The sequence below is a fragment of the Ammodytes marinus genome (assembly GCF_949987685.1).
Source record: "Ammodytes marinus genome assembly, chromosome: 4".
Classification (NCBI taxonomy): Eukaryota; Metazoa; Chordata; class Actinopteri; order Uranoscopiformes; family Ammodytidae; genus Ammodytes; species Ammodytes marinus.
Window position 1 is genome coordinate 20,211,847 of NC_137233.1, and position 15,259 is coordinate 20,227,105.

Here is a 15,259-nt window from a genome sequence, read left to right on the forward strand (position 1 = left end):
CTGTGCTACTGTCTATTTGTCCTAATTGCAAACTAACTTGATTAACAGTTAGCCAGTTGACCAGTGGGACACATCGTCCCATTCACTGGTCTGCTGCTTTGTAAACGCCCTGAGAAAGAGTCACTGTGTGTACTGATAAGCATGGAATAGTGATTTAATAATGGCTGCCTGTAATTGAAAACATTCACTTTGAGTTAAGCAGTGTAAATTACATTAGGGAGGTAAAATCACTCCCGAGCTAAAATTACAAACGTGAGAAGTGCATTTGATTCAAAGTATGACTGGGAAGTACTGTAGGGGCATCAGTTACCTGGATCCGACTTAGAGAAGGTGTCCATGTCCAACAGGTTTCTGAAACAAAGGGAACAAGATGGTTAGAAGATCTCAGATTATTGTGCATAAATCAAATCATACATCTATGTAATCCCATTTCTAATTGATGAACATTCTCTGGCTCATATTCCACTATATGCATTAACGTATCAATGCATGCTGATTTATTAGCCTCAGAAAAATCCCAGTTATATATATAATGACAATTAGCATACACAATGTAAGAAGAACAAGCTATTAGTTTATCATACACGCATACAACTCAATCGCTGTTCTCTCATTTCTCCTCCTCACTACAGCACCCCATTACTAAAGTAACACTGCACTGTGTCAGACAAGTAGAAAGACCCCAATCAGGAATGGTATGTTCCGGAGCATTTAAGTGTTTACTTGTGATTCTTATTCGTTAGGTATCCAACTAATCATGCGTACACTTGCATCTCTTAACAAGCCCAAAACCTAGATGTTGGATAAAGCCAGAAATCAAATCTTCATTTCATTTGTGTCCAAAGTTTTTGCAGAACATTTCAGATACAGTCTTTTTAAAATGTTATAAAGAAAGAAAAACGTGTAATTGTAACTTGTACTTAAACAGGGTTCGACATAACGTATAGCCCGATGGCCCGGGGCCAGTAAAATCATATGCAGGGCAAGTTGATTGGCTAGTCACTGTCCCTCCCGGGCCAGTGACTGGCCAATCACAGTTCAGTATCTTTTTGTAGACTACATCATGGTTCATTGAAATGCGCGTTGAGAGTCGGAATGAAAGCATTGTTTATTTAAGACTCAATATAATAAACCTAATATAAAATATATTTTTTTAATGAAAGGCCAGTGGACAACCGATGCGTGGGCGTTTTGACAGGCAGAGCAACAAGCGGTGCACTCTCGCTCCGTTGGCAGAGCTGCCTGCCGTCCGCCTGCGAGTCGACAAATCAATCGACTCTGCCCCCTTTCTTTCTTCCCACAGCAGAGGTTGAGGTGCAGAAAATGATAACTGCGCTTTTCCTTTATCTGCCGCCGTAATGTTGCAGTATTTGCATGCAAGCCCCAATGGTAATACAAATGAGAGGCTTTATTTAAACGCTGTGAATGCGTCTCCGGTGATTGTGTCGGTTGTACAGAAACGAACGGAGGGACTCCGCTCACTGTACAGTTCCTATAGTCGCGCAGTTTGGCACTGTGTTTTCAGGCTCGAGACATTCAATCAGATCGCGGAAGTCTTTCCCATTGAAATCGCTAACGGGGAGAATATCCCCGGTTATTATTTTAGCCACAAACCACAGTTCATCTGCGCGGCGGCTCACTCGCTGGCGAGATCACACGGTGAAACGCTGCTGTGATCTGACGAAGGCATTGTGTGTTTCTAAGGTGATTTAACGTCATAGTCTTAGACGAGCGTTTAACTTATGCTGCATGTTTTGCACTGCACTGTTTTTTATCAATAGTTTGAAAAAATGGTCCCACACTGGACTCTTATGTGAAGCTGACACTTCATGGAGAAGTGACACTCCTGCAGCGCGCTCACGACCAGACGTGAACTCGTACACGGTGAAATCTCCCATTAAAAAAAACGGCATAACCCACTGATTTTCGGATTTCTATTCTATTTTTAAAGTCAACTTGAGCGCAAGTGGAAAACCGGTCATTCGGTCGACACATTCACATCCCTAATGCATATAGAGAAAGTAATAAAAACAGCCTACCACACCACAAAGAATGATCAGACCTTCATCTCTTATTTTTTTTTTATGTTTGAACATGACTTCTGCAGGTGAACTATTCATTAAACTGCCCAAATTCAAGAATAAAAACAATCATCAAGCTACTGGACTTTAAAATACTGGCCCACTCTTTCAACATACTTTCAGTTGCAGGCTTCAAATTCAATATGTTTGCCTGGTTTTATATTATGTGTATGAGCAATATCAACATTTCATATAATTAACTAAAAGAAAAATAACCAAATCTAAAGGGAATATCTATACTGTATAAAGGGAATATCTATACTGTGTAGATATTCCCTTTAGATATATTTATTTTTCTAATACAGGTATTAAAATTATTGCCACTAAATTATGAAGAAAAAAAAGTGTGTGCAGGGCCAGTGAAAATATACAAGGGGCCAGTAAAACTCGGATCCACTGGCCCGGCGGGCCAGTAGGAAAAAAAAGTTATGTTGAACCCTGTTAAACACGCATTTTTTAGCATGTTTTTAAAAAGAAAATGTATCATAAATCGGAGAATTAACAACATATGAACAAATCCTTCTGTAATAACCTTCAGAATGGTTTTAAGAAGGGAAAAGTTTAGGTGACGTAAGTGCTTTAGAAGTTGAGATAAAAACCAAAAATGAATGTTGAGATAATGGCTGTTAAAAATGGTTGTATAGGAGAAATATACAGACACAAACAGACAAGATTAAGTCAAATAAACACAGAAATGTACAGTTTGGACCATTGATTTATAATTGTATGAAAGGGGACAATATTGAAGCTAAATAGACAAACTTCTCAAAATTGTGTCTGGCCTCAAACATAAGCTGTTCCTCTAAGGACTGCAGCCAAAAGCGTTTGAGCTAAAAAAGAAGCTGCCATTAAAAGTTAAATTCAGTCCTCCTTGCCTGAAGCCATTTGTCTTCCACCAGCTTCATTCCCTTCCCTCCGAGCATTACGGCACTACGCAGTCACCAAGTCCTGTGTGTAATTACTTTAGTGTGGGCACAATGTGAATGTGTCTCTGTTTATTGGTGGCTTTGGAGTTTCTCCAGTCAGCTCATCCGCCCGACAAATACAGAAACTGGAAGGACATGAGCTAAGGTGCAAGCTCTCACTCCCTGGTCAATAATAATATTAAAGTTGGCACAAATGAGGATTTCACATTTCATAATTTTGGAGCTGCAGCAGGGGAAATTAATATATACACACACACACACACACACACACACACACACACACACACGCACACACACACACACAAAAGAGCATAACAGAGTAACATCAAATCACTGCCAGTGCTTAAGAGTATAGGGCCACGGGAGAGAGAAAAAAATGAGGAAGGAATTTTATTATTATGCTATTGTAGAAAAAATATGAATGTCGAAATGTCAAGAAGAAAGATGAAATACAATGTTGAGAATAAACTTGACAGGTACAGACTGCTGTGAAGTTGAAAAGACGTTAACAGAAATTACTCGTGAGGTTGTAGCCCATAGCCTGCCTGAGTGGACCACATAAACCCAGACCAAGTCATTACCAAGTGTACCAAGACAAAGACAAGACGAGAAGTAGAGAGCAAGACAAGACCAAGACAATTTTTGTTTCTTTCTGTAAGCTATGAAAGCATTTCTAAATCAATAAAAGCATATTCAAAACACTACTTTGATTAAATAAATTAACTTATATATTTAATAGCCGAGCTACGGGCTCCTGATAATCTTATTGGGCTTTATTTTGACCAGGCACTGGGACTTTCATTTTGCAATATCCCCACAGTCTGGATCGATTTTGACATAAAATCTGGAGTCCTCTCTGTCTGAAACCGAGACAAGACCAAGTAAAAAATGCAGTCGATGCTGAAAACCGAGAACTTTAAGAAATGGTCTTGAGACCGGTCTGGAGTACTACAACACTAGTCTGCCTCATGATAGCAAAGATGCATTCTTTTTCTCTCCGGTGTTCCAAATAATCTTCAGTAAATCACGGCCCGGATTATGACCCACTTCTAGAAACATGGCTGAGAATGGACTGTGATAACACACCCAGTGGAGTTGAGGAGCAGTCAGTGTGACAGATTGTAACGTGTCTCTAGAGGTTTATGACTGTCACAGTGACGAGGAACCAGTCAGAGAGACAGCAGGGAGCAGCAGAGTGCATCCTCACATGTTCACGTGGGTCTGTTCGGGTCGACAAACTGCATGTTCATGTCCGTGTGCGGGCCTCATGAAAGCAGCCCTCCCCTGATAGACATAAAGTATGTTCAAGTCCGTGAGCCATATGGGTTCTCCAAGCAAATGTTTTCATCCAGCATAGTTTACTATTTTTTGCCTTACAGTTTTCACTCTCTACAAAACAGTGAAATTGCAATGAGAAATGAGGGATGCAGTATCCCAGTCTGTGGGGACTTGGGTTACAGACCGGAGGGTCGCTGGTTCATGTCCAGCATGGACCAATACAGTATTAGAATGCAGACTGGTAGCTGGAGAGGTGCCAGTTCACCTCCTGGGCACTGCCGAGGTGAGGTGACCCTTGAGCAAGGCACCAAACCCCTAACTGCTTGAAACGTTCTGTGAGATAGGCTGCCCTTTGTTTTGACATCTCTCCATCAATGCATTTATAGGTCCTGTTTGCCTGTCTGTATTCCGGGCCTATGCGTATCAATCATAATAATAATAACAGAGTGAGCATTTAAAGCAGCTACGGGTAACATTTAAATATATTTTAAACAGCCTCATGTTTCCTCTCATAATCATAAATTACCTTTAACAGCAAACGAGACCATCAGTGCAAAGAAAGACGTTTTTATATAGTTTTTATTATTGTATTTGGTCTGGTCACACACCCAGTCAAATTTTCGGTTCGCTCGTGCAGGCTATGGCAGGCTCTATGGTCGCAGATTTCAGTGTAGCGCAGCAACGCGATTTGAGAGGCCTATCCCTCCAGGTGAGGGAAGGGGAGAGGGAGCCTTGTTTGAGACAGTTATTTGTCGTCATAATGACTGATAACGGGGCTGAACCATCAAAGAAAAAAGAGAGAATGCAATGAAGAAAAGCTAAAAGGGAGAGTGATATAGGCTACGGGCGGGACGAGGGCGTTGCCAAGCAACGTGTATACAATTTCACAGGAGCAAACTAGACTGCAGTGTTTACTCCTAAATGAATGAGCTGTTGGTACTAACACAAAGTTTGCTTTGCTTCATCACCATCATCAGATAACCATTATTCATCTGAAATAGTCATTATTTACATCAACAACACAAACACATTACCTCATCGTGATCCATACTAACTGCCGTCTCTCGTTCATTTGCTTTCTGTGAGGACACATAATCTTTCAGCTCCGTGAGAGAGAGTAGTTAGGTGACACTGCTGCATCAACTCATTGCAATCAGGTGTGTGTGGCACTGACTGGCATTAGTTGATGCAGTGTCACTAACCACTCTCACGGAGCCGAAAAGAGTCTGCCCTCACACTTTCAACACACGGACATGCACCATATTGCGCCCTTCTCAGTTGACACTCACACGCCTAGCACAAGCTAGAAAACAGCTTTGCGACAGCGGGCTGCCAACAGACCATGTTACTCGTAGTGGCTTTAATTAAAAAAATAATAAAGTAAAAAAGTCAAGCCAAAAGTTGCATTGCATTACATAGGCTGATAGAGCGGCAAGGAGCTGGTAGCTAAGCTGTGGTGTCCAATGAAAACTGTTTACAGTAATGTCCTTTTAACAGCTTCAACAAAATTCACCTAATTCCCCGTTGATATGAGCATATTTACAAAACGGCCTACAAACAGATTTTGGGATTACAGTATTTATCTGCCTAGTATATTATTCTACATTGTGAGGTGATGATTGGTGAAGCCAGGATGTATACAAATGTTTTGTCCTATTTTATATTTCAGTTATTAATTTGTTTTTGTTTTTCATGTTAGAATCCCTGGTTGTTTATTGGTGCCATCTTTCTGTTATAAATAGCCTTAAAGATGTGAGATGGCGTGTACAGTATGTGTGTGCGTGTCTGATGTGTGTGTGTGTGTGTGTGTGTGTGTGTGTGTGTGTGTGTGTGTGTGTGTGTGTGTGTGTGTGTGTTTGTGTGTGCGTGCGTGCGTGCGTGTGTGTGTGCGCGTCTGTGTGTGTGTGTTTGTGTGTGTGCGTGCCTCACACTGCTGCCTGCTGCATACGGTAGATCTGCAGGGAACTGGAGACATTTGCTGAGGGGTTTTTTAAATGCTTAATCACGTCATCCCTTTTGTATGTTGGAGTGTCGCTTTTTAATTTATGTCTTACATCAGAGCCGGCCCAAGCCTTCAGGGGGCCCTAAGCGAAATATGATTAGGGGGCCCCTCTCCAATGTTAGCGCTGCTGAAACTCACCCAGTGTTTTCCGCTAGTGCCTCCACTGTGCGGCTGTGCGAAAATATTATACAGCCGAGATTCAGACCCTCCTAGGGGGGTCCGGGGGTATGCCCCCCCAGGAGATTTTTTTAACCTTTTTAAAGTGAAATGCATGAATCTGGTGCACTTTGAGAGGAAAATTAAGAGGCTAAATCTGAGAAATTTTGTGTGAACAAATAATTTGGAGACACTGGGTCAAATGAATTAGAAGCTATTGAAGAAGGACACATGGATTTTCCATAAAAATATTAATATAAAATAAAATATTATGGGTTGGGCTTGGAGCTCTTTTTCTTTTACGGGACATATTTCTCTGTAATATAGTGAATGCATTTAAATGCAGTGTGAGGAACTAAGCAGAAGAACTCTGTTGTCCAGCTACTGTATCTTTTTTTCCACAGACAAGGCTGAAATAGGCTATAGACTATACACAGTGTATGGGCAACTGAGGGCAGCCCCATTTCCAATCGTTTTTAAATAAACTCAATACACACTGTGCATGGATGTGAACGTGACAATTTCGGATTTCCTCCCAGATGAACTGATTAAATTTTTAGGCTATTAATTATCTAGACCAAAACATTGTATTCCTTTTTTGTATGATAACTCACATTTGCATAGTATGATGTTGATATCAAACATCATTTTTTTTTAGGGGGCCCCCCAGGCAGTCGGGGGCCCTAAGCGGCCGCTTAGTTCGCTTATGCCTCGGGCCGGCTCTGTCTTACATTATGTGTGTGTTCCACAGTATGCTGACTGGCTTGGGTATACACAGTGGCTTTTGAATTAATAGCAGTACATTTATGATCAAGCTGCTTCTGTATGTAGAGTGACATCAGTCAATTTATAATATATCAAGCAACTGGAATAAAAGTTTAAACATAAGCAGCACCATATCCTGAAAGGACATAAAACGATGAGGCTCAACTTTCTAGGTCAAATTTTCAATGGTTTCCTACTAAGTCTTCTTGCATTTCTCTTTGGGTGAACATTTGAATTGTATTTATGGAGGGTTGCTCGACTCCAATAAGACAACAACTGCCATGTCTCTGAAAAACAAGGGACAATGAACTACTCCAGCGTACACCTTTCCACAGAAATACCAACATAATCACACATACACTACAACTGCTTTCTTTACTCCTGAACACTATAAAGGCTTTCCTTTGATGCTACACACACGCACATCAGCTTGGGTCTTTGAAGCTTAACTTCTGGGAGACACTACTAATCTCATTTAGGGTGACAAAGGTTTTTGCTTGTAATGTGGCCTTTTCAATGAGACCTTCAGGACATGATATGGGGGGCTGGGCATCCAATCAGAGCCCTACCCTGCTGTGATTGACATTCTCCCACTGACAACTGCTGGCTCCCTGTGCTCACTGGCCTACCTGGCATTTCACTCTGCATGCACCAGCGCCTGCCACACTGTGCGGCCATCACAGATGCAATGCAGCCCTTAGATGCCTTTGCAGCAACGCAATGGAAATGCTAGAAAAAAACATACAACAATCTCGTGAAACTCAGTTCAATTTACCTTGTTTAAAAATCTTAGCATTCAAGTTTCCTCCTTCATACTTGTGGAAAATCCACAATCAATAAATATTCATGTAAATGTAATTTAAAGGTGAAGTAAGCAGTTTATTTATGTTAATATAAGTGTTAAATCGCTATTTATTCATACAGTGATCACTTACATAATGTGCGCGTTTCATAAAGCCGATCTCTCAGTCTGCTGCTCTGCAGAGCGACAGATGGGTGAATGTTTATGCGCCTACAATGGCGGAGCAGGTAAAAATCCTTCTCAATGTCTGTTTTGATGTTTTTATCATGTTTTATCACACTTACGGATCTGAGATGATGCTAGATAACTTGCTGCTTGAAGACCGCAGTGCATTAATGTGGTGACGTAGGGACGAGTGAGGGTACTGCTAACTGACAGCAAGTTAGCTAAAAGAACCATTCCGCTTACAGCACCTTTAAGAAGCTGGAGACAGGCCGTATTGACTGCATGCTGGTGTTATGAAGCAATAGGAAGTTATTTTGTGTAGCTTGGTCGAATCTGTTTTTCCACTTACCAACACTGTCAGCAGGAGGTGATTGCATGGAGGTGATTGAACTACTTCAAATCTCAGCACCTGATTGCCACAATCTCAAAGTGTCAAACCCTGTGTCATAACTCAGTCAATAAGAACACACAGACTTGTTGTACCCATTTTTAGATTCAGAATGACACACACATTCTGAGGATATCCTTATCTCCAAAGTCCATTTGCAATATAAGGCCCTAAAACAGCACTAATCAATATTTTTACACTATAAATCACACCATTATGTGAACAATTGTCACTTACAGTTACCAAACAGCAGATAGTGAACATAGTGGAGCGTTGTGTATGGGCGAGTGAACTACAAGGAGAGAGACATTGATCAGGTGACCACGAACACAGCTTCCAATATTTGCTATGTTTGCTTTTTAAAAAAAGAAAAAAAAAGGTGATATGTCTGATTTGGGTTTTTTATTGCATGTGTCAAAGCCTGTAAAAATGCAGTTTTAGGTTTATAACATTTGTTAGAAAAGAGTCATATATCTTTTAATCAGTGTTTATTTATTCGTTATTTCTGTCACTATAGGAGCCACTCTAGATTAAGAAAAATCACAATTTCTACGTAAGTAAAGGTTTGCATGAAATCAGATTGAAATGTCTCTCAATCAGACATTTACACTTTTTCTTTTAATTGATGAATGATATACTTATTCATTCATTAAAGAGGACCTATTATACTACTTTTCTGGTCTTAATTTCTTGTTTTACACTGCTATAGAGCAACCTGACACGAATCACATCACAAAAAACTATGTAGATTTTCGGGAAGTTCTTTCTCTTATTTTGGCGATCCAGCACGTCCTGTCAACACTTGAGTGTGTGTGCTTCGGCGATCTCCGGTCCCTCCGCCTGTGCTTCGGCAATCTCCGCTCCCCTCCCCCCCCCTTCCTGCAAACCCCACTCCGTTGTGATTGGTTACCTTCCTTCCGGAACACTTTCAGTAGCGGGAAGCGCGAGCATGGACCTATAAGGGCGCGAGGCAGACGCGAACAGGGAAGTGACAGCATTACCATACATGGAAACATCCGCGTGGTGACTTCACGAAGTTACATGCGACGTCACAAAGTTACAAAGGGTAAACCGCTTTGAACACGTGACTTCTCGACTGGCTAGAATAGTGTTTAGTGCTCTGCACAGACACCCCAGACGGTCAGCAGGGAATACGTCGAAATGCATGTAAGTCATTATTTGATAATTTAGTATGGTTAAGCATGACTATGAATCATCATAACAACGTTTATAGGTCATAAAAGTCAAAAAGCATCATAGGTCCTCTTTAAATCAAATAGTCTGCTATCAGTTACATAAAACCCAAATAGTTCCTCGTCTAAAATATCCATCTTATTCATTTCCAGGCCTCAGGCATCCAACTAGTCGGGGATGGGTGGTTGTGGGGTATTGGCCTTAACATATGCTTAGCTTGCATGAGAGGGGACTTCATTTATTTCTCGCTGTCTCATTTAAACGATGGTATTCTGGCGTTAAGTAATTCAGACTGCAGGGTGGCTGCCATGCTCAGCTTGTCTGATAGGATCTGTGTTTGGGTGGCAGGCAGACAGACAGCCACTTATACAAGACAGAAGAAAAACAAACTTTCCTTCCACACTATCTGACTGCCTGTCTTACCCACATACGGTACATACACATTAACACCTTATCTGACATAGCTGTTAACACACACATACACACACACAATGCTTACACTAAACCTGTGCGCATTCTCTTCATGAAAGAGACTCCATAGTGTCATTGACATAAGTGATCAAATCAGATTTGTCCATTTACACGGCAGAATTATTTTCTGACAATATTGATATATTTTCATTGCAAAGCTTTGGAGACACAGTATGCCTGTTAAGTTTAGAGAAACACCGTGTTACATTTAATCACAGTGCTCTGATGAAGGCGAACAGCTGTAATTCTTAATAAGAGCAGTCTTAATGCTGTCTTTAAGTCTCCCTAAATATGACCCAATGAAGGCTTTTTACAACACTAAATCCACTCAGCAGATTCCTGAACCTTAATATACAACCACTGACACAACTTAACTCGACGTTGAAGTACTTATTTCGTCTGACTGACTCAATTTGATGTCTTCCAAAAAGCCCAATCTGCTCTGACTGGGCCTGAATCTAACTGATTAGGTTGGGGCATCTTGGGGGTGTGGCTAAGGTAGAGCTAGTGCTAAGTTAGGTTTGCAATGGGGAGCGTGGCTTCTCCCCTTATGACATAAGGTTACAGGGGTTTTTGAACACAAGTTTTCAGAAGGGTGGAGGTGGAAGAAGAGATATATGTTTTGTTTTTTTCATCCTTTGGGAGTCTGTAGACACACCGGGGATTGCATTTTGCATAATAGGGGACCTTTAACCCTCTAACCTAATCACGCTCCCTTGATGGACAGACGTGCAATGCAAGTGATAGCCCTACCATTGAGCACTTGGGTATTTGAGGCAGATATCGGAGATCCTCATTTATGTGGAGGAGTTGCGGAGATTTACATTTACATTCCATAATGAGTCTGGTAGGAGACCACGGGGTCAACCTCAAGCTCGCAGGAGAGATTATACATCAAATGTGCTCTGGAATGCCTGGGGATCCCCTAGGAGGAGCTGTGAAACATTACTGTGGAAAGGGATGTCTGGACTACCTTACTGAAACTACTGCACGCCCAAGATAAGCAGACAAAAATGGATGCATGGATGGATGGATGGATGGAGAAGTAGTTTGATTAACAGTCCTACCCCTAAGTGGTTTGTTTATATGAAGCTAATTGCAACAGAAAATATGATTAGAAAAGACACATAAAGCTGCCTGGATCTCACTTTTATCAATAAGAGTTGTTAATTAACCTACGTGGGAAGTTACAAAATGCTGATAATGAACGTGTGAGTAAAATGTTAATACGCAATATATTTCAGTTGTAGTCTCACGGAAATGCTCAAGCAATACAACATCCTCGTGTAGGGACTGCGCAGCACTAGGATAAGGTAAGAGAAATATCATGGACAATACAGGCAATGTCCACAGTCAATTGAGACAAGAGAAGGGACATGTTTAGATGAAACTGAATCTGTGATCATTTCTTTACAAAAAACTTGTTATGCCATTGGACTCAGGATGCAACCACCAGCCTCTGGAGACACTTTGTATATCCCACCTTCACCTCCTTCTGTAATGGCTGGTTTCCCTCTGAGCAGCACAGTTCGGTTCGGCATGGAACGGTTTGGTATGGAACAGTGCAGCTAACCAATGCTGGTCAAGGCAGCTATGTAACTGTTGTGATATCATAGCAGTGTGACCAAAGTGTTCCCCTTAATCCAATGAAGAGGAAAAATGCCACATGATAAACAGAGAGCTGCGCACCGTCCGTTTTCTCTAAATACAAAAGGTGACTACACACAAGGTGGTTTAACTCTTGCACGGAAATTATTCTGTCAACCAATCAACAAACTGCAGTGTGTAGCTCCATACTTTTATTTGCCACAAGGCAGTATTGCAACATGATAACGACCCCAAACACACCTCCAAACGACCACTGCCTTGCTAAAGAAGCTGAGGGTAAAGGTGATGGACTGGCCAAGCATGTCTCCAGACCTAAACCCTATTGAGCATCTATTTTGAGGGGACAGTTCATTTACACTGTTAAACAAGCTGTACACTGACTACTTTACATTGTATCAAAGTATCATTTCTTCAGTGTTGTCCCATGAAAAGATATAATGAAATATTATTAACCCTTTTTGAGATCTATTGGAGGCCACAAAATGAGAAATAAAGCTTTAATTAGCTGAAGGGGGCCAATTTGAAGTTTTAGTTAAGAGAGGATGAAATGAGGAGGCAGCTGAATGAAATGATTTCCTTTGCAACGGATGGAACAGATTGGCTTTAATAAATGGAATTCACAAGACAGTTTCAGTAAGGTGTGGAAACCATTTTAAAACATTGTTGGAAGATACTTAATGGCTGGATTCACATTTACTCTGTATAGAGTCACTGCTTTATCATTAATACTGACAGATGTTTAGGCAATCCACCCTCAAGCTATATTTTCATTTTGTCTTTTTTGTTTTTTTTCTTCAGTTTTTGTTTTTGTTGTTAGTTGTTGTTTTTTAAAGACGTTTTGCAATGAAGGCTGATGGAATCATGCTTGAGTAAACAGTGACAATGTATCACCTGCTTTCACTAGTTAATTTCTTATTTTATTTACTGAAGTATAGGTTGAGCATCAGTGCATGACCGACAGGCACGCGAGTTCCGAGTATAGTAGAACGCAGCATTCAACTGAAACTGGAGCGCAACTTCGACGTCATCGTTCTCAGCCACTCGCTCTGTTCGCTGATTGGACGGCCGGAAAATTTCCTGAGCTCAAACACATGAATTCACATTCAGAGTATTCAGAAAAAACTATTGTTGAGAAAATGGCTGTTAAAGATGGTTGTATAGCAGAAACAAACAAGGGTTAGTCAACACCTAAATGTACATTTTGGACCTTGTATTTATAGTAGAATGAAGCATGTTTTGGAAGTAAAAATAGACCAAAATCCACTAGTGCTTGAAAAAACAATGTTCTTGCAGTGTCTCACCTTCAATTTGAACAGAACCGAAAGCTCTTAACCTGAATGAGGAGAACATCCACTTCCTTACCACCTGCAGTCTCTCTGAGCAACAACATGATACATGAGCGACATGAGGACAAAGAGATCAACCATTACAGTGAGAGCGTTGAGACAAACTGATAGTCTACTTCCTTCAGGCAAATCCTCCTCAAACGGACTTCGTTCATCATCTACAAAAAATTAGTATAAGTGACAAAACAGAGCAGGAGAGCCTCTGAGAAACCAAGTCTCACAGCCCCCTCCATATGACCTCACACTGACAATACACACACACACACACACACACACACACACACACACCGTACACACACACCATTCACGCAATAATGAGAAAGTGTTGCCACGTGAAAAAAATATTTCAAATCATCCAAAGGTCAAGTACCTGTCAAACACTTGAGGCAGGCACTCACAGACAGGGCTGATGAAAGAATGTGAGTTAGGAGGACAGTGGATGGTGGAGCAGCTCACATCATAGTGAGGTAAAAAGTTGTTCAGATGAAAAGGAATAACAAATATCACAACGATGCCACATCAGAGCTAGAAGCCACCTTTAAAGCAAATAGCTAAAAAAATATATATTTTTAGCTTGTTGCCTCACTTTCGGGTGCAAGACAAGGCGACAGAAAAACATTCCTTTAACTGGGCGTGCATTTTTGAAGAAGAAATGGGCAAAGGTTAGCTTAGCTGAAATACTGGTGGTTAATGGGAAGCGTTAGCCTGCGTTCGTGCAAAAGATAAAGAGTGCGATATAATGAGAGTGCTGGGGCAGTGCACATGAAGTAAAGCTTTAATTAAGTGACCAAATTAAAGTTTTAGTTAAGAGGTGATGAAATGAAAGCTGATGGAAACATGCTCAAGTAAACAGTGACAATCACCTGCTTTCACTAGTTAATTTATTTATTTATTTACTGAAGTATAGGTGGAGCATAAATACTTGACTGACACACACTGCAGCATGTGTCTGCTACACAAGATGAGACGCAGGGGGCGGGGGGGAACAAAAAACAATGTGTGCAGGGAGAGAGGGACAAATTCATTCACACAAATAATGCTAATATCATCTTAAAGAAGTATTACTAGTGTTCTTTTGAAGCCACCTTGGGTAGAAGGATTTCAAACTTTGGTTGCCTCCCAGTGGTAGTATCCAAAAAAGACACTGTGGCATACAGTAATTTTTTCCACAACACCCACGCTGACTAAGACAAACATAACGTGGTAAATAAACAAGTCCCAACAAGCACACAGGATTTAGTGATATTGGAAAATGTATATTCTGACTGTCAGTGGAGGCAGGCTAACGCTACCCATTGACTACCAGTAGGAGAGATACGCTAGTTAGCGATGAGCGACCTTTGCTCAATTCTCCTTGAAAAATGCACGTCCAGTTAAGGGAATGTTTTCTGTTGCTTTGTCTTGAACCCGAGGGTGTAGCAACAAGCAAAACATTCAAAATGTTGAACTATTCCTTTAACATTATGTCTATCCCCAGGCAGAGATTGTTTCATGTAACACGCTCAATGAAGATGCATCTTCATGTACGCCATCTTGAATAATCTTCAATGCATTTAGAGAACTGTATACGTCTTAATCCCAGCTAAATCATTTCTAAACCTATGGAATACTTAAAGGAGCAAAGGCCAACATTTGATCAGGAATCCCATTATTCCCCCCTCCAGACAAGAATACATGTTATCTTGTGTTTCTCAAAATTGTCACAAAGGAACGCCAGAGCTCATCAATGTATGGAAGCTGAGATAAATGGACAGTTATTCCATAAGCAGTTTTGCATAAATGGGACTTTTTTTAGGTTATAATCCATAATTAATGTAATTACATCAGTGTGCTTGCCTTGGCCATGTGAGATTCAGACTGTGTCTGCACAAAAGGGATTTTCAAAGGAAATAATGCATGCACTAAGTGGACATGATGAAAAGACAACAATTTTCTTCTTGAGAATAAATCATTTGGATAAATTGTATTCCTCCTCCTCATCTTGTTATTGTCCAGAAAAGCAAAGGTGTCCAAGGTAACCTTAATGAGGGCAGGTCAGTGAGCCAACATGCACAGTACACAGGGAGCCGGAACTCAC

At 40.9% G+C, this 15,259-nt stretch overlaps 1 protein-coding gene across 1 annotated transcript in view; it reads right to left on the bottom strand.

Moving 5' to 3' along the window:
• LOC307249724 (copine-9-like) overlaps positions 1-15,259 on the bottom strand; it is a gene marked incomplete at both ends in the record, with an annotated part of 148,692 nt that overhangs the window by 130,751 nt on the left and 2,682 nt on the right. Inside the window, 1 exon segment of the mRNA XM_080026575.1 lies at positions 311-351. Coding sequence (XP_079882701.1) covers positions 311-351 — 41 coding nt within the window.